Below are 26,758 nucleotides of genomic sequence, written 5' to 3' on the forward strand. Positions count from 1 at the left end.
TTTTTAGTTTTTTCGTGGAACTAGCAGAGGCAACCAGACGCGATGCGGTGATCCTGAGTATTACTGTTTCCAACGCACCAAGTTTAGAGGAGACCACGGAACGAGCGCGGAATTCTAATCAACCTTGGACATCATCGCAGGGGGAGAGGATGAGTTTTGGTTCCGCTGGAACGCTGTTGTTGACGGTGCTTATACCGGCGTTGTACACGCAAGGAACTGCCGGCACTTCACTTGGTAAGTCCCTGGGGAATGCATTCTGCTTGTTTAGTGGCAATTTATGTCCCCAAATGTGCTGTATTGTCCTTGTCATCATAATCAGGACTACCATCATGATCATCATCATCATTTTTATATCTGCGTTCCACGGAAAGCAGAGATTACCAATCTCTTAATATTTTATCTCTAAAATGCCCTGGTGGAAAAATAACAATCTGGTCTGCAAATAACACGAAGGAACTACACAATGATTTTAATAGGTTTGCAGGTATTTATTTATCGATCGTGTTAACCAATTTTTGGCGAAAACTAAGATATAAGTGCAGTGAAAGGCATCTCATAAAAGTGAAGGGTGGGGGTGGTTAGATGGATGGTGACACTAATATGGTGTGCATGGGATTGTGTGTGTACAATGCATATCACTGAATAGGCACCCCATTCTCAAGCAGAAAGTTCCCAGCATCTACACAAAGAGACGTAGACAACGTTCTAACAGCCGTGAAGATTTTCAAGAGTATTAGCGACTGTCTGAGGTAGACACAACAGTGATCAATAGATGCAAAGTTTAGCTAGTTCTCTCACTGTTAACACGTGATCTTAAGTTTCATGATGGATCGATAATGGAAAGACTGACAAAAATAACCACTCCCCCATTTCCTCATATTAAAGACAAAGCAGTGCAAAAAATATGACGTTTGAAAGAAAATGAAGAGGAAGACCTTCACCCTGATTTAAAATTTACTCCATAAAGTGTGTTTTCTTGGATTGTAAGACAGTTTAGGGCACAGGTTCCTGGTGTTGATACCCGCAGATGAAGACCTATACAGTTTAAAAACGAGAATGATGTGAAGACCAGTGCAATGCACCGGCGCTCAATTATGCAGCAATGAAAGACTATGTGTTAAGATTTGTGTTACAGATGTGCTTATGTCTGGGAGTGATAGTGCTTATCTGCTGCACTGTCCACAAACATGTGTCTGAAAAGCCCTCTTTGAGAGCATGTCTCATCTCAGCCAACTAATCATTCAGACTCATTCCATCGACATGCATTTGTGTCATTACTCCAGTTTAAGTATATCTGTTGGCTTTATCCCCATCTGTTGACAACCCCCCCCCCCCCCCCCCCCCCCCCCCCCAAATGGCTTGTGAGAGCATTTCAGTTTCTGATAAAATACACCTCCCTGCACCGTTCTCAACAGGGCAGAGTGGAGTAATGGGACACCAGAGTTATTTTGCATGCCTAAACTTTTTTTTCTTTCAGAGGGCATCTCCTGGTGTGATTAGGAATGAGAAGCACTGCTGTTTAAACTTTGATTTCTGCACGTTGGACCAGGGTAGAGTGGTGGGGGCGTACAGAAAGAATGCTTTTAGAAGTGACTCAGAACTACCGCTGATTCAGGCAGGAGAAATGATGGATAGGGTTAGGGGCACAAGTGAGGGGGAGAAGGGGAGACAGGAGGGGAGGGGGGCATGTGCAGTGTCAATTAGAGGAATGGCGTGAAGAGGAATGCGCAGGAGAGGAACGGAGATATAGGAAATGTAAGAGAGGCAAAGGTAAATGGACAGAAGAGTTATGAGGTACAGTTACGTTTGTTATAGATTCTTTTCCTGTGACTTCAGACATTGAAATGGGAGACGTGGGAGTCCAGTGGGAGTGGGATGGAGAGGAGGTAGGATGAAGAAAAAGAAGGGGAAAAAAAGAAAGTGAATAAAAGAAAGACAATAGCAAAAGGCAAAAAAGAACAGCAATTAGAACAGCTAACAATTTACTATAGTGTGCAACACACACCCACACACATACACGAGGATTGAGGCCACCTCTGTGAAGTTGACGTTTTTTGGAATACCTGTTCAACTTAGTGTGACAGTTAAGCATTTGAACCTGAACATTCAAGCATGAGAGAGTGAAAAGAGGCTGATCTTTTTTCCTCAGCATTGACAATAGCACATGACTGTATGAGTTTTCTGAAAGAAGTCAGCCGACCTAAAACACAAAGTAAGTCCAGAGAAAAGACTGAAGGATGCAGAAGAGTGGACAGACGTCTGTATCTAACGCTGTGTGCATGTGTGTGTGCTAAGATGTGTGAGAGGGACTGTTTGTGTTCCCATGCCAACAAGTATGTTTTCCACAACAATATTTCTTACTTCAGACAAAGTTAATCTATAAAGAGAAGCACAATTTTCCACTTCATGTAAAAGAGTTCAACTGTTACATTTAGACCAGGTGTATTGATCTTATGAAGAACATTAAACTGGGTATCACCGCAAAGAAATGTGAATGATCATGTGTGTGCCGCTTGTAGTCTTGTCTGGGCTGACAGCATGATAAAAAAGGAGTTACACTCTCGAGGTCAGAGGTGAGAGGTTGAACTGAGAAACAGACAGGGGCACTGAGTTGACAAGCCTGAGAAATTCTCACAGTTTCAGAAGGAAAAAGGGATACAGAGAGGACTTGTGCATTCCTACCATTTACAACAATATGGCACAGCAAGGGTATAATTCACAACCTTTCAGATATGTAAATAATCCTCTCTTTCTTTGTCTCTGTTGTTCAAGCATTGGCAATTGGTGTGAAAACCATGTCATGGAACTGAAAACATGGAAATTTTAGTTTTTTTTTATTCCAGAGAGTGAGATTTGGAAGAGACAAATGGAAAGTTACATGAATTTTTGTGATATTTATGGTCTCACAAAGTGGACCTTTTTTTGGAAGGGTAGCATATTTGTAGATGTTTTGGCAGAAACACTTCAAACCTAGTCTGGTTGTGAAGCTGTGTGTGTCTGAATTACCTCACACTCAGCGAGAGAGAGAGAGAGAGACATAGCAAGGAAAAGATATTTATCACAGACACACTGTGATGAGATGAACTGGGGTAGCAGGGCAGACAAAAATATAAAAGATGCTGGTTGTCTGTGGTAGCCTCTGTGCTGTACACATTCACATTTATGTTTATGTCATTTAGCAGACACTCTTATCCAGAGCGATCCATGGCTGTCTGCTGAAAAAAGGCAAACCTTTGCTCCTGGCTCACATTTAAGAAAGGAGTTTCTAACGGAGGGAGCCTCGTCTGCTTCATTTCACTCCAGTTTCTACGGAAACTGTTTAATAAAATGCGCACTGCACTACTGTCCAGGTGCAGTTTCACTACCGCAGTCTGATCGGTAGACTGTCTCTGCTAAAAGCTTTCACAGCTGTATAATCTGCACTTGACTTTTTTGTGTTGCAATGTACTAAGAGCTGGTACAGCAGGCATTTTGGATCAGTTAATGAAAGATATATAGTGAAGGATAGCAGGGAGCTGGGGGAGAGGTAAAGAAAGAGAGCGAACCAACATACTGTGAACTGAGACTGAGACTGAGTGTTGGTGTCTAGCTCCTCATTGAGAAAACAGGCTTCCACAGTCTCAGTGGGTCTTCATAAAATCCAGTCCTGATAAGCCCTGAAACACAACATTGTCTGTGTATTTACTCACCTCTACCTCAATCTCTCTGGCAATGTGGTGGACATTCACCTGACACAGCAAACAGAGGGACGCATCCCAAGAATTGTTATCAAAAAGGAGGTATTTATCAGGGCTCCACGGATGGAGTTGCTGCAGAATGAATGGGAAGTACATATAGGAAAAGATCTATGTGTCACCAACAGGTTATGGGTATGACTCACTGGATATGATTCACTGTTGCAGAGCAGTGGCCAGTGGGAGACGAAGTCGATATGAGTCATTCTCATCCAAATTCATCAAAATTTCAAAACACAACACAGCCACAATAATAGCTTGTAGGACCAAAAAATAATTTGGATGTTTTCACCAACAGGTGTAATTGCAGAAAAGATGTAATTATTCCGTCAATATGTACAAACTTATAGGACTACTTCACTTTGGATGTGTGTGGTCAAAGTGCTGTTTACCAGTGGGTAGGCGTTGCTAGCAGAACACAGACAAAATGTGAGAGGACATTTTCGCGGCAGCAGTAATGTCTAAGCCAGTGAGCATTTCTGTGAGACATTCCCAACACCTCCCTTCCACTGAATCCAGAGATGCAGTTCATCCAGAGCCCGAATGATGTGATCTCATATTTTGGCAAGCTGGTGTGTGTTTCTGTGGGACACTCCTGACGCCTCTGCTCCCCTGAATCCAGAGATGCAGTTCGTCCAGAGCCCGGATAATGTGACCTCATCTCTGGGCAAGCCGGTGGAGCTGCAGTGCGTGTTGCGGGGGGACGGGGGCGAGGGCGAGCCCCCTGACGTGGTCTGGCAGAGGGACGGCCAGCCCCTGGAGTACGCCGACACCAACCAGATGCAGGTCCCCGTCAGTGAGAACAGCTGGCTGAGCACCAGCGAGCTCAGGTGCGTGAGCCGTCCGTCTGTCCGTCCGGTCAGGGCGCTCATCGCTGTTATGGCCGGGGGGTGTTAAAGTCTATCTGTGTCCAGGATTGAGGAGGTCCAGCTGTCAGACATGGGGGGCTACCGCTGTGTGGTGATGTTGGAGGGACAGGAGATCTCATCGCTGGAGGGGCACATTCAGCTGGAAGGTGAGTGTGCCCCAATGACTCACATTCATTGTCACACACAAACTGTCTCATATTGCAGTTTGACTTCTCATGACAGGTCTCTCCGCTTATAAAGTGGTCTCTTCTCTCTGTCTCAGGTCTCCCTCACTTCTCTGTGGAACCCTTCGACATGACAGTGGAGGCCAACACTACCCTGAGTCTGCACTGTGTGGCCCACGGGCCACCAGAACCGGTGGAGGTCATCTGGCTGCAGGATGGAGTTCCGCTGAACACCCTGAAGGACCCGGTTGCTCTGTCACCATCTACACTGAACATCACAGGTACAGCACCGCTGCCAGAGGCAGCTCCATACTCACACCCACAGCCACCACTGGTATCCATTCTGCATTCAACATGCAGTGCTACCAGTCACCTTGGTACTCAATGTCATTAGTGATGTCATACTAAATGTCACAGACAATGTACTGTTCTCAACATACACACTAAATATCACAAACACTTCACTGATCTCATCTCCATACTAAATATCACAGACACTGCACCGATCTCATTTCCACACTAAATATCACAAACACTACACTGATCTCATCTCCACACTAAATATCACAGACACTGCACCGATCTCATTTCCACACTAAATATCACAAACACTACACTGATCTCATCTCCACACTAAATATCACAGACACTGCACTGATCTCATTTAAACACTAAATATCACAGACACTGCTGATCTTACTTTCATACTCAACATGACAGGTACCATACTGCCCCCACTGTCACTTTTATACTCACAGACACTGTATAGCAAACATCAAAGATATTGTAAATGTCTTATCTCCACAGTCCACATCAGTGGCAGAGTTCTACTCTCTGCTCATCTCAGCTCCTCTCATGAGGTCCATTTCAAACATGAAAGGATTAGTGGGATATGTAACATTGCAGTGTTTTTCACAAGTCTCTGCTAACCCCGGCCTGTAGAAATACGTTTTCAGCAATTAGTGTAAATGAGTCATTTCTTCAGAGGACCAGGGCAGGGAAGCAGCACTCTCCTCTGTCTATATTTCTAACTCTGCCCATGGTTCAGCACTTTGCCTTTATTATCAATAAATACTGGCCGTAAATACTGCATAAACACCCTCCTCAGAGTGCGTAGCTTGTTTGTCTTGGGTTGATGGGTGAGCGTGAGTCCTCTGAGGAGCTGACTGGTTGCGTTGGTCAGGGACCCGCAAGGCAGAGGGGAGAAAGGGGAGGTGACCACAGTAAGACTATTTATTACGAGCCACACAGATATTTCCTCTGTCAAAACTGCAGCTGCTGTGACTCAGGGGAGAGCAGAAAAAGTCCCACAGCGCAGACAGGGAGAAGGGTGGGGTTTGAGTCACCACCGCTGGTTCAAGAAGTTCTGCCCTCACTGACCAATGCCCCATTAGCGGGTTTGCTCACTGGCCTGGAATGTGCCCACTGCTCTCTCCCATTTCGGAGGGAGTCCGAACCACCAGGACTGAGCATGGCCTGAAGGGCCAGGGAGAGGCACACTCGAAAGGCACAAACAGACATGCAGCAAAGGTCTCTGTTCAGTCAGCTAATAGAGATAAGCAGCATAACTACCCAATTAACCAACTCAAACTGACGAACGCAACGTCCCACTGCTGTCCCATACAGACATATAGCACAAACCCCCAACCCTCCACAACAGAATGCTCTCATTTATCCACATCAGAGAAACACCAAAGCTCCGCTCATCCACAAGCAAGGATTACAGCCTGCCTTGGTCACATCTGTAGAGCACTTCTTGAAGCCAAGCTTGAGACTTTGTTCGCAACTAAGAAGGATGAACACAGTTGGTCTGGCACGCACACACTCACGTTAACTGAGACACATGCTGTAATGTGCACAAGCCCACGTGCCCTGTTGCACACACTGTGGCCCTCTCGTGTGCTGTTACTTGTAGAATACCCCGGCATTTCCCCTGTGAGCTTCTCTCAGTTGCTTATGGTAGCAGTGGAAGTGAAAATGAAGGGAAATAAACAGGAGAGGGAAGGAAGGAGAGTGTGGCGTAATGTGTTGTGTGTGTTCATTCGCCCACTCGCTGTCAGCATTCACTCTCCTCTGTTCTCTGCGCCCCTTATGATGGTCCCTCACCCTCCCAAACCACTGCCCACACGAAACCTGACACAAAGGAAGCATGGTGTCCACTGGACTGCGGCCGTTTATCAAAGGAGCACGATGAGGGCCCCACAATCAGCTGTGTGTTCATCACTCTGTGTGTGCAGCAGAGTTTGTCAGGGTGTGTGTGTGTGTGTGTGTGTGTGTGTGTTAGTGATAGCCAGTGCCTTGCCCAAAAAAACATGGAATGGAGACATTTACAAAAATAATTTATATATAATTTATTTACAATAAATATTTTAAACAAAGGACCTGCAGGTTGACAGAGCCCCAGAAAAACTCAACTGCCCTTTCCAACTGCAGTCACACACCTGTATTCAGTCCCAGACTAACAAAGCAGGTGTGGCTCCGTACGCAGTGGCTGGCCTTTATTCACATTCCACACAAATACACGATAATAACAAAAGTTATCCATTTAGAAATTATGTTACTAGTACTTGTCTTGTGGTTGAAAATTCTCAGGACACATAAAGAACATGCGCGTGTGTGTTCTCTTGCGTGTAGTTCCGTGTACTGTAGGTAAATGAGAGACACTGATGCAATGCCGATGATGACATTTGCTGATATAAATGGGAAGGTGAAATCATTTGAGGGAAAGCAGAAGAGACAGTGTGTCCGTGTGTGTGTGTGTGTGCCCTGTCAGCAAAGACTCTGAAAGCAGAAACAGGAATGTGCAGCTCAGCTCTTTATAAACCGGACCAGAATCTCCATCTTTTAGAAGACAGACCACTTCCTTCTTTGGGCTGACTCACACAAACACACCCACACATGCACTTGCGGTCATGCACTCGAAGACTTAAACAAGTGTTCTTTAGTCACATCCATCGATATATTCCACACCTGTAACCAAATATCCCATCTTGGGTGTAAACATATGACCATATGACCAACCATCACGCCCATGCCCAGATCAGAGTTCTCTAGGGCTGTAATGCTATGTTTCGGTCACTCTTATAATTCTTTTCGATCCCTGTCCAGGGCTCAACAAGACCAGCACATTCTCCTGCGAGGCCCAGAACCGCAAAGGCGTGGCCACCTCGGCAGCGGGCACTGTGACAGGTAGGGATGAGCTGCAGGGTGTCGGGGTTCTGAAGTGTGTGCCACACTGAGGCCGGCCTTACGTGACAGTTCCACTTCCTTTCTGTCTGTGCAGTCATCCCATCTCCGCCTCAGAAACTGCAGGCTGTTGAAGCCACCAATTCCAGCCTGCGTATCAGCTGGCGGCCCGGTTTCGGAGGAGCGTACCCCATCACGGTGTGCTCCATTCAGGTAAGAGAGCTCAGGAAAGTCCCTGGCTGCAGACGGACAGAGTGGTCAGAATTAGAGAAACCGCAAGAGGGCCTTTGTAGACAGCAGACTAAGACAGACTCACACATGTATCTTTTTATTTTCCTGTAACAATCAGCCAACAAGGCACTGGGCTACTGTAACAAATCATCACATAAAAGAAAGACTTTGAATGTGATGTAAAAAAGGGTTTTGCATTCATCTTCTCTTCCTCCCTTTGCCCCCCTCTCCCTCCCTCTCTCCACTGGGCTGGGTAGAAGTAGATCAGGTTTCACTCTGGGAAAGTGGCCTCCTGGACTTAACTCTTACATCTCCCCTCTCTTTGTGCTGCCACACTGAAGCACTGGCAGCTAGCACTCTCCCTAAAAGTCGCCTACACTCCGCAGCTCCAATGAGCATCTGTTTCTGATCAATTGCACCCCTCGAGCACCTCTAAGACTGTACCCCACACTGTCTTCCTATCCTCTGTGCTATCCTTCGCCTGTTAGGCAACAGCCAGGCGGCTTTTTAAGAATAAAACTGTTGAGGAATTTCAATTCAGAGGGAGTTTGTAGCTAACTCTGGGTTCTTAAAAGGCTACACTAGTTAGTTGTAGTCTCTGCATCTGGCATATCACTTGCTGTAATGCACCATCACCATTTTAAGCACACACACACACACACACACATATACACACAGATATGCATATATGTTTATATATGTGTGTGTGTGTGTGTGTGTGCATAGGGGAAAGGGAAAGGAAAAAAAATATATCTATAAAGAATAAAAACAGGGCAAAGGCAGCAGCAGGTACTTCGGAAGTGAGAAATGCAAGGAGAATTCCTTTGATTGGGTGACTCAGGGCTGAGCTGGAGCCTGAACTAAGTGCCCGTGTTTACCACGCGGACGCTGATTCACTGAGTCACCCGTGACTCCACACTCACACACGCTCGCTTGCATTCCTCCTGTCGCCAAGCCGCCCGCTGGCACGGCAGGGAGGCCACCTCAGCCCCGCCGGAGGAGCGCTCGCTCCTGGACCGAGGCCCGTTATTCACCCTCCCTGCGCTGTGCTGTAACGCTCTCGCAGTGGGGAGCGAGGTGAGGCGGTTGAGAAAGTCCCACCCCGCACCCGTAGAGCCTGTGCTTCCAGTATTGCGGCACTCCAGCAAAGACAAAGGGGGGGGGGGACAATGAGAAGTGCTTGAGGTTTTTATGAGGTTTAGGAACTCGGCTTTGTAAGCTTTTTCTCCCCAGCTCTTTGTTCTTATTTGTTTACAGCATAAGTATCCACTGCATGTTTTTCAGTTTCAGCTGATGAGGGCTTTTTCACATCCTGTTGCGCTGATGGGTGTATTACTTTCAAAGGGCTGTTTTTGTCCACTATTCATAAACCTGTTGATTCACACACTGAGATTGATGAGATGAATGTTGGAGGAGGGAGCTGAGGACAGGGAACAGAGAAGATGAGGAAAATAAGGGGAGAGATGAAGGAATGGAGGAATGGTTGATAGACGTCATTCAATGTCATCTTCACCCACATCCCCGTCTGTCTTTCCCACTTTCTGTCTCTCTTCCTTTCTCCTTCCAGAGCATCCTGGCTTTCTTAAAGAGGTGTCAATAAAGGAGAAGTGTGACAGATCACTTCTCTTTTATGTAAACTGAAACTTACTGAGGGGAGATAATAGGGGTTATGATCAAATTTAATAGATTACATAGAGTATCTATCGATAAAACATTTCCCTTAACCGAATTATACTTTTTTTGCTATGTGGGATAACATAGTAGATATGCATTTTAATAACTCATTCAGTTTGTTCTCTATGTACTCTATCTGCTCGATACATATTAATATGCTACAATCAAAGCTATGAAAGGTTATATTAATTATCCTCATCATCCTCACGTTTCAGGCTGTGCCTTCCGATATGGACCTCAGCACAGTCCCTGATCACCTTATCTACAACCAGAACATCAACGTGCCACCTGCTAGCCACCTCATCTCGGACCTGGAGCCCTTCAGCTACTACAGTGTGAGAGTAGCCTGTCGTAGCAGCCAGGGTGCCTCCTCCTGGACGCCCTGGGTGACACTACAGACCGCTGAAGGAGGTGAGCTGTTTTGTGCCCTGTCTTCACCCACTGTGCAGGACTGTTGAGTCTAATCCTTTTATCTAGTGGTGGATGTAGCCTTTGTGCTCAGACGATGGGTGTGTTTACAGCGGCAATGCTCTTGTTAGAATCCCACCCTGGCACTTTCAGCTGTTCATTAAGAATTTTTTGCTTGATGTCCGTGGATCATGTTTGAGTTGGTCAGGGAAGGCCAGGAGTTTTTGTTTGAGCAACTGCACCAGCAGGGAAATAAGATTAGAGCTGAGGTTATTTAAGAGGTTTGGACACTGAGTCAAGCCCCCCCTCCAGGAGGCCAAAGCTGCCCAACATTGTGTGATTCTGGAAGAGAATGTATAAAATTTTTGCCCCGTCATCTATGTAGCAACCAAATATTGTAATTACATCAGAAATGGTAAAAAAAAATATGTATGTATGCTGTTAGAAAAATGGTTTCAATACAAACAATATAAGTGTCAGTGTCAGCTAGAGGAATACTTGTATGCTAGCTTTTGACCATAGCTATCTGGCTAGCTAGATCACAGAGAATAAGTCAGTTCTGTTCACCTCTTTTACCTTATTGTTTTTTTATCAAAAGGTCTGTGGCTCTGTCATCCACAGGGGTTTGCACAGAACAATTCAACAACATCCATTTTTTTCAATATTCAAACAGGAGCCTTTGTTAAAATGTTTTAAGTGTCTTAAAATATATTAATACAATTTTAATTTTAATAGAGAAAAATGTTAATGTTGTGGCTTGTTGTTGGAACACAAGTTAGTGTGCAAACCTCTTCAGTGCCAGTCCTGTCTATTCAAAATGAAGAGTGTTTATACAGGGTGAGGGCAGTGTAGGAGGCTGCTAACTGCTCCCATCTGAGTTTCTAAGCGTGTTTAAACTATAAACTTTGGCAACAGGGAGAGAGATTTTGAAGTAAGTGGGGGGTGGTGAGGGGGGTGAGAAAGAAAAGAAAATAGAGGGTAAATTCTCTGCCAGCATGCCGGCAAAGCCAAAGTTGGCCATGCTCCCTTGTATTCATATTGCCACGGCCTGTATGAATTTGAATTAAGAAGCAGACAGTGGGGGGTTTTTCTGTGCCAGCTCATGCTTTCCATAACCTGGGATTAAGACATGTCAGTAGAAAAGGGAATAAATGGAGCAGAAAAGAAAAGGAACAAGACAGATGGAGAAGGAGGAAGATAGATAGATAGAGAGTATGAAGGGGGGTTTCCACCTCACCATGCTTTCCGTGAACTAGCATTTCATAACCATTTTCAAAAATGGGAGCAGAAGTAAAAATGAAAAGGAGAAAGGAGAAGAGGCTAGTCATCTTAGATGGATAAGAAAAGAGGGGCATGGAAGAGGAGGATTTTTTGAACTTCTGCCAAGCAATTTATGATGCAACCTCCATCAGAGTTCTTAATTTCATCCTTCTGTACAACCTCAACGCTTCAGCGTCTTTCTTAATGGCTGTATTTGAAGTGATAGAGAGAGCATGTGTAATTTTATGTTTTGGCTTAATAAAATGCAGAGGGTTTCATTAGTAGAGGGCGTGTCAGTTTTATATTTTGATTCTTTGGCTGGTCTTAGTCCACTTTACATGCCAGTGTAATGATTTAAGAATGAGGCAGGGGAGGAAGACCACTGGCTTAGATGCTGGAATAGAACATGAGATAGAGAGAAATGGAAGGTCAGGAAGTGACTGATGATAGCTGAGCCATACTTCCCATGAGTGTTGTGCTGCAGTTAGACAGTGCTGTGAGTAAGGCTCTGGAAGCTTGTTTATGTGACCTTACAGTCTGTAAATCTCCTCAGATTTGTTTTTGGAGTCAACTTTGTTATGGTCTGTATCACCTGATGGCCGGTATCACTGACAGGCATGGGATGCAGTAAAACAAGAAATGGAGTTGATGTTGATTTGGGTTACCAGTAAGGCTTAGAGGTAACTCGCTAATTGAAGTTCCAAATGAAGTTTTGGGAGAATTTTCAGACAGGCCCTATGCAGTGAACCAGACCTAGACAAACCATCCATGACTATAAAAACCCTACTTCCCACTTACTCTGTGTGTCAGATGTTTACAGCAACTACGTCTGCCCCATCTACCCCTTTCTTTTCCCTGTTTATGTCCAAATAGAGGGTCAACAACCTCGGCCTGTGGCCAAGTGTGCTTCCTTCATTAGACAAAGTACCACTATAGCCACATGTATTGCAACCTTTACACTTTGTATGGATATTCATATCTACTGAAGAGTATTTGGCAGGGACCAGGGCTTAGGTGGAACCCAACGTGAGCCTGAGAAGCACATGCAGAAACCATTACCAAAGAGTTCAGAAATGATGTCCTCATAACAAAGATAAATGAGGCAAAGAGACCGGAGATGTGGCATGAGAAGACCAGGAGACACCTGTCTCTTCAATCACACTGAGGGTGTGTGTGGTGCCACATCTGCTATGTGACCATGTCAGTCTGATTAGAAGACTCATAACAAATTCCTATCAGTGTTTATACCTCTGTTCCTGATATGAGTCACCCTTCCTCTCATCTTGTGACCCCTGCCTGGTTCTTTTCCACATCATCCTACTATCCAACTCTCCCTCTCTCCATCTGTCCAATTTTCTCAGAGCAGATATGAAATACTATAAAAATCAGCAGAAGAATGTATTTCCTGGTTTTCAAAAGGAGCATAACTCTTGTATATTTTGTGCAGCTCTGCTCGGTCTCTCTCTCTCTCTCTCTCCGCCCCCCCCCCCCCCCCTCCCTCTCTCTCCCTCTCTCTCTTGCTCTCTACCCCTGATGACCCACAATTTTACTTTCTCAAAATTCAGGGATAAAATACTGCCAAGCCCTGTGGGAAAAGAGAGAGATGGAGTGGAAAAGCAGAGGGGGCTTTTAAAACATCTTTTTTGCTAAATTCCCAGACCCCATGTTGTCCCAGAGAGAGCTAGAGAGAGACCCCTACATCTGCATCAAATCCCTCAGCAACAAAAAAACATTTCTACTTTTCGATCTCCAGATCCTTCTTTTATAATGGCTACATGCATGAAATTATTCAGAACATCTATAAACATATCTTTTTTATTACATTTTCAGCATCACATTCCATAGTCTCACCATAACTCTCTCGTGTAACACAACTGCTCTATTTTTACACCAACTCAACCACTGAATTTCTGCTGTGCATTTGCTTTTGGACTGTATAACATTCATTTTGCATCTACACTTCACCCACTGCAACATTACAGTATAGCTTCTTGGATGCATCTCCATCCTGTGCTGCTTTTTGCACATGCTCCTAATGTAATATGCACGTGTGCATATGTGTGAGTTTAAATCTCCCTGTTGGAACAGCCTCCTTTTTTTTCATCTTGAGGCCCTTTTCCTGTACTACGTTGTGACTGTTCAGCTCCACGGTCCCTAGGGCCCCAGCTCACATAGACGTAATGCTAGACTGAGCCATAAAGTTCTGTTGTTATAAATTTATCAAGCCAAGTTGTACTGCTTTGCTTTGACCTGTACTTTTCTCCCCGTCTTTAAGTACTTTTGCTCTCTTTTGCTAATCTCTCAAGCATAGCACCCACACCTTTTGTATTCTCTCTTAATTTAACAGCAGTAGAGAAGGCCAAACCAGGTGGTTGGGAGAGATGGAGAGAATGAGTGAGAGGAAAAGAGAGAGAAAGCAGAGCCGGACAGAGGGGAGCGAGGGTGGGATGGAGAGAGGGGGCGTGTTTGTGTTACTCCTGGAAGACAGAATCGGAGCCACATGTGGAAACAATCAGAAGAGAAGCACTTCCTGGTGACATCATCAGAGCGCAGCACAGTGTTTCCCAAAGCCACTCCAAGAGAGAGGGCCTCTTGACAGAGAGCGATCAGGGTGCTGCATGTGCCAATTCACATTACATAGAGAAATCACCTCATATACGCATCATTACATGTGTTTGAGAACAGAGGGATTGTCTTTTCTGTAGTGTTTATACATAATGCTGCAGTATATTATAAACACATTTATGTTGTACATTTGCATACCATTTAAAATGTTTGACCTTGGTTATTTTGAGCAGTGCACAAAGGAAAATGAATGTCATATTCCCATTGCTGCTGTTCTTGAAATACTGCTAGTGTCTTGGACAGAGGTGAAGTGCAGTCTGCACACACACACATACACACACACACACACACACACACACACACACACACGCACGCATATGCACACACGCACATATATGCATGAGCACACACACATATGCATGCGTGCACACACACACACACACACACACACACATTCCTGCTGCTATTTTCAGGCTTCTCTCTGCTGCCTGTGGCTTTTCCTGGCCTTCTGATCCAGAGGAAAAAGGGCCGGAGCTCAGCGTGAGTGTCCCTCAGACCTGCTGAGACGCAGTGGAGGTTTTGGCTTCCGAACTCCTCGGAGCACTGAGCATCCGAAAGGAGGCCAATTCTCCACCCTCCCATCTGCTCCACACTCTGGCTGTCCTACACAGGGCATCCACACCCCAGAGGCCCAGTTCTGTCACAGCAAGATCAGTCTGGCACATCATCGTCTGCACCAGGGCTCTCTGGAGTTGCACTGGTTGGCTTTTTTAGTGCACTCTGATGTCCCTGTTTTATCGAGCCCCTCTCTTTCGATCGCAGCTGTTTAATATGATAATCAAATTTCCTTTACTAAAACACTTTTTTAAAACTGAATTGTCACAACTCGCTACTGAATTGTTACATTTTCTAGAGAAAATAGGGAAACGGCAATCAATGTAAAAAGTGTAAATCTATGGGAAGAGAAGAGAAGAAGAGGTGATTTCACAACAGCTGATGCTGGATAATGTGATTCACTAAGCAGTGTAACTGTAAAATATGCTGTGTTTTCTCCTCACAGTGCCTGATGCCCCACCTGTGAACGTGAGCGCGGTGTTGAATGGGACAGAGGTGTTGGTGAGCTGGGCGCAACCACCAGGCAGACTGAATGGACATCTGTTGGGGTACACTTTGGAGTATAGTGCCCCCAACATGGGTCAAGTAAGCCAGACTTACAGACAAGTATACTTGAAACACACACAGATTCACACACACACACATACAAACATGGACACATTCATGGACACATGGACAGTGACTGTCATCAGTACTTCCTACTTACATACCATATGTGGAACTATATTCGCTTGCTGTGGCCTGTTGACAATATTGCAAATAGACACATGGCATGTGAAGATGCTCTGACTGAGTATGTACTTAAGTATATCAAAAGTGCAGTGCTACAATGGCTACAGCAAAAATAAAACCTGTCTGGAAACACAGTGTTAAGGTGTCTATCTTTCTCTTCTTAGACTGTGTTGGACTCTGGGCTCGACACGGATCTGGCAATAAATTTGTCCGTCCCCCTGTCCAACGTGTCCTTCCGGGTGTGTGCCTACACAGGGGCAGGACCCGGGCCTTGGAGCCCTGTCCAGACTCTGACCCTCATACAGCCAGGTGAGTGGAAGAGCAGGGGAAAGCAGGAGAGGGGGATTATGGATTTATGGAGAAAAGGGTCAGTACTGAAGGGGGTGGGGGTGAGGAGGAAAAAGTAGAAAAACAGCAAAATCTTAGACTGCAGTGTGACGTCTAAATAATAACCAATTTAACTGTTTCTTACAGCCATGGGAGAGCTACATTCTAGAGGTAAGTTAGCTGTGTTTCTTATTCTTGGTTTACCAAGTACACGCACACACAGGTAAACACACACACACACACACACACAGATTTGTGGTCATATGAAGGGAAGTGATCTCAGACAGTTCCTTCTCAGTTCTCGCTGGGTATGTGTTTCAGTTCGTGCGATGGTTTCTGTGTGTGTGCAAGGAAATGAAGGAAGAAGGAACAGACCCATGATAAAAGGATGGGGGGGAGGCAGATCCGGCTCAGAGAGACGTGTCATAAATATTTACACAAGCGTAAGGGATCAACCGGGATCAACCAACAAGATGGACGGACAATTCAGAGGAGAGAGACAAAAACTCTCAAAGAGTTACTATACGTAATCGGACGTTTTTCCAACAATTATGTCACATCCTCACATCTCACAACTATATGATGGAGACTAGAAGCAACAGAGGTGGTATTTTCTTTTAAAGGGATGAACTTGGGATCAAGACAAATATTTGTATTAATTGTTTATAAATTTAGTACATTTACATGTACCCACTGAATATAGAAATTATACACTATTATACCACACATGTGTAACATTTCAGGAATGACAGACCACATACAACAGCAAGACGAAAATCACTGCCTTCAAATAGGTGCTTATATTCTGTAGGACATAGCGCGCACTGAAGGGATAAAATAACCAAGTATCCTTTAGTTCCCCATAACAAGTTCATTGAAAGGAAGCATCAGACTAAAACAAAAAGAATGACACAACAAAATACTGAATAACAAAGACCACTGACAGGAAAAAAATATAATTGCCTTTTCACCTTTTTTCTACTTCCTTTCATTTACTCCCTCTTTTTCACATACTAGTTCTCATTCCCCAGCAAATTAATAGTGTTGTTTTTATAAATGTGACAAACACAGTCACTGTGAAACAGAGACCGCATGTACGTCTGGTCTCAGACGCTACTATTCTCTTTACCAGCTCTTTGAAAATATGGACAGCATCACATTCAGTCCACTTTTGTAATTTCTCCTTCCTGCTTTGATGGAGAGAGACAGAGAGAGATGAGAAAGGAAGGCTATAAAGGCAGAAGTGAGACATTGTAAGGGGCAGCACGCTAATGTGTGAGCACTGGAAGAGGTGGGGGAGAGACTGAGAGTAGCTGCGAGCGAGTGCCAGGGAGTGTGGAATAATGACACACCCATCAGTAAATCTGCACAGCACATCTGTGGTCACTTGACTCATCTCATCTAATGCAGCAATCAGACACACTGTGAGCACATGTACGAAAGCACGTGTTGTGAATATAAAAACAGCTGTCCATTGCTGTCATACAGACACATACACAGGACCTTTCTCCTGCTGCCACTGGCATTTATTAAGATGCTGGCATTACTCCCCAAGTATACTGTCCCACCACGCCTCTGTTTCCCTGTATTGACCACCTTTACCCTACAGTAGCATTTCCAACATTAAAGAGGTGATGTAGTTAAAACAATGCAGTGGGAGAAAATTGTTTTTCACAATCGGGGCTTATTGAGTAGCACAAACGCTCCTCTGATAGCACATTTCCTTCGAAGGGAACTTATAGCAGGTGACTGTCATTAGATAAAGAAGCAGCAACTCCTCCACTTCCAGCTTAAAAACAAAGCCATTTTCAATAGAATTTGTTGATATTAAAGCTGGCCCGTGTCGGCATGTTAGTTCTGTTTTAATTAATACCTCTTCCCCATAGCTCTTTCTGTTTCCTCCTCTGTCTCCCACAATAACCCCTCATTCTCACGTAACCTGCAATAAAGTATAATAAAGTGTTTGGCTTGATTTGATTGAATGAAAATGTACCTCCATCAGGTCCGTCCTCACAGCGAGCCTTCTCCTGGCACTGGTGGTACATCGTCATGGCGATGTCCGTCGCCGTGGCGCTGGCAGTGTTGGTTGCAGTGTATGCAGCTCGACTGCGTCGTAAAGAGACTCGATTTGGGTGCGTAGGTTTTTAGTGTGCATGTCTGTGATTGTGTGTATATATGTGTGTGTTCGTGGGGGTTCACTGTAGAAATATGGTGTTACTGTGTTACCACACTTTGCGTTCACTGTGTTCAGATCATCTCAGCACAGAATTGTCATTTTTGCCACGTTTGTTGTCATTCTTAGTTTGTTCAGTAGATTCTTTCAGAGTTTTAAATACATCCACTATGTCACACCATGATTTCATTTAATGTGTCTGGCAGAATGTCAGTGCAAGTTGGTGTTCCTTTGTTATCGTAGGGTTTTGTTGCAGTGTGAACGTGTTGGTGTTTATATCTGCTTTTAAATATGTGTCCACACGTGTATGTGTACAGCAGTCGTATGTAACTGTGTGACTGTAAATGTGAACCTGTGGTTGTACTGACACAGTGTGTTGTATATTAGGGAGGCATTTGAACCGATGATGGAGAGTGGGGAACTGGTAGTGAGGTACCGCGCACGGCGAACCTACAGCCGCCGGACCAACGAGGCCACATGTGAGTGTCCGTGCCTGCCCTGCACCAAGAATCCTGATATTTACACTACTGTTAGAGAGTGGTTTTTATGTCTTCCTGCTCACAGGAGTCAAGGAATACTGCCTGACCTTTTTGTGTGCGTGTAAGGAAGCTGGCTGACAATCCTCATGTAAAAAACAGAGTAAAATTATAAAAATAAATAATTACACCTATTTATAATGAGCCTGTGTAGATGGGTGTGGCCAACTGCTGTTCGTTACACAGAGAATTAAAATCATAGACAATTTCAATTAATCATCTTTAAAGGAATATGATGGAGGGGAAATCTGTTATGGTAAATGGAAAGACAGTTAGCTGAGGATTCTTTAATGTTAACACAACAAACTATTTAACTAATTCACAACAGCATTAACACATTTAACCATTGAACAATTTACAATTTAAAAAAAAAAAAACAAAAACCAAAAATATTGTTAGTTTGGGAGCAGGTGAAGGCTTCTACTTCACAGCACAGTTGAATACGTAGCATACAAACTTTAATGTGCCCAGTCATCACTCCCAGTTAGTACTCATGTTTTCAATTATTAAGTCACTTCTGAAACACACACACACACACTCACACACACGCGCACGCGCGCACACACACACTTATAAGAAGTCTTTCATGTGTCACGTAAGTGTGAACCGATGGCAAGGACAGAGAGGGAAGGGGACAGAGTGGGGGACAAGTAAAAAAGGGAGGGGGGGGGGGGGGGGGCTAGGGGGAAGGGTGTTTTGTTTCCCTGATGGTAACTCTCCAAAACATGTCAGCCTGAGGGGCAGATATGTGCGTGAGAACATGCAAGCACATCCCTGCGCTGTGTTGGAACATGCCTTAGGATGGAGCACTTTGTTGTCTGTTGCGTGGTATGCTGATATTCCAGAAACAGCTGTAGGAAACTCCAGTCACCCTGTGTGTACACCACAGCCTTCCAAACAGATGTTCAAGTTGGATCAATCGATGGGTCTTTAATACGAAGAGCATTTGAGCAGACTATCGTGTGTGACAGTCCAGCACTGGGGACTAACTGCGGGATCTAGATCCAGTCAGGAACCAAAGATGTGACACAAACTTAAAAACAGAGCTCTTGTCACATTGTATTAACAGCACAAATATGCCTTGGATTAAGACACGCGGCTAAGCTAACACTCTCTTTTCCTTTACTGCATCCAAGAACCCAGAGAGGATTAATATCATATGTTATCAGATGATGATTGTACAGCAATGACGTCCCTCACCCTTTAATCAGGCTGTTATTCCTTGGAATACAGTCACTATAGATGAGAGACGTTGTGCTAAGGCCTGCTGTTTTACTGTCGAATTATAGCAATAATAAAAAAGGAGTCAAAAACAAAAACAGAACTATAGTGCCCTCACTAGTTACAGTGAACAGTCAGAGATGGTATGTGACAGGATGTTAATAGTGTCTGTTGGTCTCTGCAGTGAACAGTCTCGGGATCAGTGACGAGCTGAAACAGAAGCTGCAGGATGTGATGGTCGACAGACATAAACTGACGCTGGGAAAGACCCTGGGCGAGGGTGAGTCTGCCTTCCTCTCCTGTCAACACCACAACACTGTCCTTCCCTCATGTATCCCCTTGACAGTGTGTGTTAAAAAAAATATGTGGTTCTTTACAGGGGAGTTTGGTTCTGTGATGGAGGGCCTGCTGACCCACGATGAGTCCCAGAGCGTGCTCAAAGTGGCCGTGAAGACCATGAAGAGTGAGTCTGCCCTCTGCTGTGATATTGACTGACATAAGATTCATGACAACTCTCACAAGTTTAACGTTCACATCTATTTCTCCTCTCTCTCTATTTCAGTTGCTATCTGCACACGCACTGAGATGGAGGACTTCTTGCGAGAAGCAGCCTGCATGAAGGAGTTTGATCACTCCAATGTCATGAGGCTCTTGGGTGAGCAATGAATATATCCAATGACATTAATGTCAGGTGTGTGAAACCAGCAGCTGCTGTTGGTAGATGGCAGCATGGCCCATGATCCCTCTGTGTTCCCTCCCCAGGTGTGTGTCTGCAGACGGTAGAGAGTGAAGGCTACCCATCTCCTGTGGTTATCCTGCCATACATGAAGCATGGAGACCTGCACAGCTACCTGCTCTACTCCCGCCTAGGCGACTGCCCTGTGGTTAGTCTGCTGTCACATATTCAACTGCATGGGACTGTAACATTTACAATTTTTTGGATAATTTAAGCATCCATTCACAGATTTCTGTGCATTATTGAAAAAGATCACTCTCTACAGTGAACAGAAAGTGCTTCTTCTTCCTCTTTTTCCACAGTTCAAACAAAGTTTATACCATGGACATGTGACAACATTTCTTTGAAGAAATGCAAGATACAGCGCCCTCTGCTGTAGAAAAAAAATGTTGTCACCTACACAGAAGGCCCACTATTTTCTTCCTATCTTTTTCAGTACCTTCCCTCTCAGATGCTGGTGAAGTTCATGACTGACATTGCGCGGGGTATGGAGTATCTGAGCAGCAAGAACTTCATCCACAGAGACTTGGCAGCCCGAAACTGCATGTAAGGCCACTTTCTCTTTTTCTCTCCTGGTGTCTGTCTCTTCTTCTCTTTCCCCACTTTCCATTTTCCACTTTTTTCCCTTTCTGTCCCTCTGGATTTCCATTTGTGTTTCCTTTGTGTTCCCCTGTGTCTTTCAGTTTTTCTTTCTCTTTAACTCTTTATCATTTTATTACTTGCTGTTAGGTAATGTCCTAACAGACAATATTCTGCTTGCTCCCAGCTTGCAACCTTCGTAGCAGCCCTGACAAAGTTACATTTTCACTGTATTCTACATGACAAGGGCTGTTGTGTATACACAAACAGCAGAAAATATTTTGAGCTAATAGTGGGGTTTATCCTTCAGTGGACATCCACACAAAGCCATTGAATGAAAACAGGAAAAACAGGATATTTCCTCCAGCATAGAAGATTCCCTGACTCCCAGTCTCTCCATATTTCAGGCTGAATGAGAACATGACTGTGTGCGTGGCTGACTTCGGCCTATCAAAGAAGATATACAATGGAGACTACTACCGACAGGGCCGTATCTCCAAGATGCCTGTGAAGTGGATTGCCATTGAGAGTCTGGCTGACAGAGTCTACACAACCAAGAGTGATGTGGTAAGTCCTCTGTTTGTGTTGGAGCGTGTACATGGGTGTTTAAGTGCTTGTGTGGCCAGCATTTAACCACCTAGAAATCACTAACTCTTTAGCCTTATTTCTGAGATAAGAAAATGAGCCAAGTTAAACACCACAGTCCCACAGAATGCATCATTAGTGGGCAAGTACATGCTTCAGTTGGGTCATAGGCGCACCTATTGTTTGCATAGTGAGTAGATATGTGCGAAAGTTGACTCTCCCTCCCGCCCTCTGTCAGTGGTCGTTTGGGGTGACAATGTGGGAGATTGCCACCAGGGGGCAGACACCCTACCCTGGAGTGGAGAACAGCGAGATCTACGACTACCTTCGACAGGGGAACCGCCTCAAACAGCCCCCTGACTGCCTGGATAGCATGTAGGTGTCTAAGAGATTGCTACTCTGCCATACTATGGATAATATTTGTATTTGTAAAACAGCTACTGAATGAGTAATAATGAAAAAAACAGCTGTTGCATTTAGAATGGTCATCAGTCACCAATACAAGCAATATATCAAAGGGTATTTACTTCATTAGTTACCAAAGAAAAGGAGTATACAGGAGGATACAGTATGAATTTCCTCTCCAGTATATACATTCTGTATACAGTTTGTATTGCATGCCTTTGCTTTGGTGAGGCCTTTGCTTGATTTCCACTCCTGTGAACTGAGATGACTAATCTCTTACTCTCCCCCCATCAGCTATAACCTCATGTTCTCCTGCTGGCTTCTGAGCCCCAAAGACCGGCCAGGGTTCGAGACCCTGCGCTGCGAGCTGGAGAAGGCCTTGGAGGAGCTACCCGATCCCCAGGAGGCCGACGAGATCCTCTACGTTAACATGGAGGAGTCGGTACCCGAGCCAGGGGCCGTGGGGGGCCGGGAGCCGCTGGGGGCCCCTCCCCCGTTCTGCCTGAAGGGCATGGACACTGTGACCACCGTGGAGGTGCACCCCCCAGGGCGCTACGTCCTCTGCCCCCAGCACGAGACCCAGCGCTTTCTCAACGACTCACTGGAGAGCCTCCACCTGACCGCCTCCTCTTCCACGCCCACCCTGCTCCTTCAGCCCTCCTCTTGCTCCACCCCCATCCCTGCCGTCCTGGGCGAGGGGCTGGAAGACAGGGAGGGGTCTGGTAAGAGAGTCCCCTGGCAGTGACGATGCCCCCCCCCCCCTTCGCGCCCTCATCGCTGGGTAGAGATGTGGTCGGGATGATGCTGATTTTGTTCGGAGGTGTACCGTTTCCTGTCAAACGGAGGCATTCAGTGTCTGTCACGATGGACTCGACACACACCTGTATGAGCACAAAAACACTGCCGCACACTCCACAAACACATGCGTCTGCTCAGACCTGCTCATCTTCTCCTCAGTTGGAAGTGTAATATTAATACAAGCCCCTGTTGCAATGGCACTTTCTCCCCCTGCCCTTAAATATGGTACTTGTGGGAAGGGAGATACATTAAATTGTAAATAAAAACAGTGACCAAAACAAATTTACAAGTACATTCTACAGGATTCTACAGCATTTCAGTTGAAAGGTTTCTTGGGAAACACAAGTAGGTCTATGAATTTGGACACTGGCCAGTATGTATTCTGAATCAGGGCTGGATTATAGGGGTCCCAATTCCACTGTGATTGTTATTCCTCTTGTCTTGCAGCCAGGCCAGTTTGAACACAGGAATAAGTAACAAAAGACAGGACCACACAGATCACCAGCTCAGCAGTAAACTGTAGCATGTTAAGTCACAGCCAGGATCCTCTCCAGCATCCAGAGTGCTATCCAGAGTACTACTGAATTCACCACAGCTAGGCCAGTTCATTCAACTTAACCAGCTTTAATCATTGTTTCTTCTTTAATCAGCATAAAGCTATGATGAACCAGTTCCCCATGTGATTTAAACAAACATGCTGCTTTAATTCTAGTAAAGCAGTGTAATGTTGAGGATGTTTTCACATTGCTGTCTTTCTCTGGTATGGTACTATAGCTTGATTCCAGAGAATCTTGGTACAGTTTTTCTTTCAGAGCTGAAAATCCAAATGAGCCGTATGGCCATGTGAAATGTAATGTGAATTTGTTTTTTGTCAGCAGAACTGTCAGATTTCGAAGGGCATCTGAACATTTACGTTCGTTAGCCCTTATTAATTTTGTTCTTCGTCTCTTATGAAGGCACCGCTCTGAAGTTATTCATTCTGAATTTCTGCGCATAGCAGCCAGTTCTGCTTCCATCTGCCTAAATGGCTAAGGGACATTCCATCTCTCCTTCACTCCATGTTCACCATGCACGCCTAGTTTTGCCCATTTTTAACCTCTTTCCTCCAGTCAAACGAACACCTGAGAACAGAGGTCATTTGGGTCACCCATCACTGTTTCACATTACATAGCATGAGTTAAGCTGTCCCTCACTCTCCAGTGCATTTTGAAAAGGGTTATGCGAAAGCACCCTAATATTTACAAAGCCAGCTTGAACTGAAGTTAAAAACTGTCCATGCAACACAGAAAGTAAATGATGAAACATAAGAATGTCACTGAGTGGCTCAAGCCTTGTGCATCATGGTGGTGTCCTTCCTGAAGACTGTCTCACTTGGGCCAAGTCCTGTCTTTAAAGTGATCCTTATTTGTCCCTGTAGCCAGCCCTGTCCTCTGACACTTTATAAGGACTTCAACAGCTTTTCAGAGAACCACCTTTCCACACAGTGCTGCATGAGAGAACAAAAATACATGTGAAAAAAATTCTCAGACGACAAAAAAACATTTACTGCCTTGTAATCTGACCTCTTCTTGCAATGATCATGTAATGATCTGACCTCTTCTTATACCACTGCTACACGATGTCCTATCAGAGCCACCCAGCTCCAAAGTGTGAGACATCAGAGCAAGAAGAGGACAGACACGGAACTAAATGAAAGAAGGAAAAAAGGGGGAAATGAATGACAGTTAAGGGAAATAAATAAGATGAAGGGAAAAGGAAGTGAAAACAACATGTAGAAACACATTGACAAGTGATTGCCTTATTAGATTTGAGGAAAGTTACAGTATTGTAGGCGAATGGACGGTGAGAAGCTTGGTAGGCTGGGGAAGAAACATCCTCATGCGCTGCTTGGGTCCTCTTCATAACTCAGGGTTCAGGGAAAGACAGGGTTCAACAGAGACATCAACAGCACAGCTATATTCTACCACAGGAGCTCATCGAGGTTCACACATCTCTGATGGAGCCCCCATTGGACTGGCTTCACCAGACATGCAGAGCCAATGCATGGTGTTGAAGGGGCGTTTGTAGAACTGGTAAAGGTCACAGGAAAACCTTTGGTACCAAGCAGAGCAGCAACGCAAGCACAGTGTTATTATTTGTTGTTTGTCGTGTTTGTTAATGTGTATGCCTGAAATGATACTTTGCACTAATATGAATATACGTTCCCTATGTAATTACTGTTGTATTCTGTATTTTCATGTACTCTTACCTTTCTGTGCTGTTTGCATTCTGCGTATTTAGGTCACATTTGACATGGAATGTTCCATAAGGGACGTATTTCCCCCCCGTTTACAAGATAAAATGAGTACATTCCATTTCAGTTGAGGGGGAATTACTGTTTGCATGTTGGTCTAGTGCAACGCTTATGAAGACAAAAGAGAAGTACGACTCTGCACGGTGGTCAGTAGTTTGTGTATAGACACAACATGTTTAATTATTATAAGCGGCATGCCCTTAAGTGATGAACCCAAATGCAATCAGTTCTTCTTCCTGGTCCTCCCTCAGTTGACAAACCTCTCTCTTTTTCTGATGGTCCCTGTTGATTTCCTGGGAAACAAAATTTTTTTCCCGCTCCAGTATGTTATTTGGAGACTAGATACACATGTGCAAACTACCTAATAATTCATCTTTTTCATGACCTTTTTGATTTTTTGTAACAGAGCTCAAGTTGTAAGCAGCTGGATATCCTATATATGCCACTAGATGTAATTATTACACCTGAGTGAATTGAAGACAGGAAGAGAGAGAGAGAGTGAGGTTTGTCACATCAGGGCTGTCACCCAGCCTATGGTCTGATGGGCATGTGGCATTCTGTTTTGTTCTTGCATTTTGCCTGCTTCTTGCATATTTTTCAACCACTTCACCTCCTTAAGGGATATCGTGGATGACCTCCAGGGAGGGTTTTCCATTCAAATGTCTGAGCTTTCAGCACAGTCCTGCTTCACAAATTAACGTGTTGTAGCATGCCGACACAGCACAGAACAAGTGCAATCCGACTGCGGTCCCCTTTAAGTAAACCTCAACCCTTATTTGCAGAGCATCATTATAGTGGTGTCTTTGATGCTGGCTGACATACAGACATAGGGAGCTAAATGCAGTACCCCTAGGAGGCAACGGAATTTAGAGCCAGGCAGATCAGTATGTACTAGAGGTTGAAGACAGAAAATTAATGTATAAATTAAAATACCCCTCTATACAACATTGACAAATTCATGCAGGTTGTCCTGGAAAGTAATGCAGTGTAAGGTTACGTTTTATAATGTGGTCATAATGTGGGTGCTCATTTTCAGGACCCTTGTAATTAAATTCTGTTAAATTTTGAATTGTGATTACACAACTATTCAGATACTGGCACAAGTGTACAGTGTTTTAGGTTTCTAGAAATGTTTTATGTTATCATTACTAAATAAGGATTTTTTTTTGTAAATAAGATCTGATATTCCCTACAGAGCATACTCAATAGCACAACCTGCATCAAAACTTACAATTTACACATATCAATAGACATACTAACTGTATGTACTTTAAAACATAACAAAGTGCCTTCAGAAAGCCAGTATTTTTTGTTTGATTTTTTTAAAATAAAATGTAAATTAAATGTGTGTTTCAAATTGGCAAAATGGTGTTTTACTATTATGAGGATGGCAGTCAATTGTTCTTTCTGATATTATTTTTTAAAAAAAGATTTTTATAAGCTTTTTGTATCAAATAAATCCATGTACAGACTGAAAAAGTGTGTTTTTGTTACTGTGGCCCTGTGAACATTGTCCACATGAGATGGAGGGAGAGAGAGAGAGAATTCCTGTCAGTGTTGTATCATAATATGTTCACTTAAAAAAAGCAAGAATCCAGGATTTATGGGCTATGATGTTTATAATCAGACTGTGGTGTGCAACCCCAGGCTACAGTTAAACAGAGCCT

General features: G+C 44.4%; 1 protein-coding gene across 1 annotated transcript; it reads left to right on the forward strand.

The window, feature by feature from the left end:
- LOC118783236 (tyrosine-protein kinase receptor UFO-like) lies at window positions 1-26,477 on the forward strand. Its single transcript, XM_036536995.1, has 20 exons — window positions 1-234; window positions 4,357-4,564; window positions 4,649-4,749; window positions 4,866-5,048; window positions 7,876-7,956; window positions 8,051-8,166; window positions 10,074-10,269; window positions 15,152-15,291; window positions 15,603-15,747; window positions 15,913-15,936; window positions 17,768-17,897; window positions 18,326-18,417; window positions 19,880-19,975; window positions 20,075-20,158; window positions 20,258-20,350; window positions 20,458-20,579; window positions 20,868-20,977; window positions 21,418-21,577; window positions 21,834-21,970; window positions 22,295-26,477. Exons 1-20 carry the CDS (start codon window positions 150-152, stop codon window positions 22,743-22,745), a joined length of 2,754 nt encoding a protein of 917 aa, XP_036392888.1. The 5' UTR covers window positions 1-149; the 3' UTR covers window positions 22,746-26,477.
- The last annotated feature ends 281 nt before the right edge of the window (window positions 26,478-26,758 follow it).

Source organism: Megalops cyprinoides, chromosome 9, assembly GCF_013368585.1.
Source record: "Megalops cyprinoides isolate fMegCyp1 chromosome 9, fMegCyp1.pri, whole genome shotgun sequence".
Taxonomy (NCBI): domain Eukaryota; kingdom Metazoa; phylum Chordata; class Actinopteri; order Elopiformes; family Megalopidae; genus Megalops; species Megalops cyprinoides.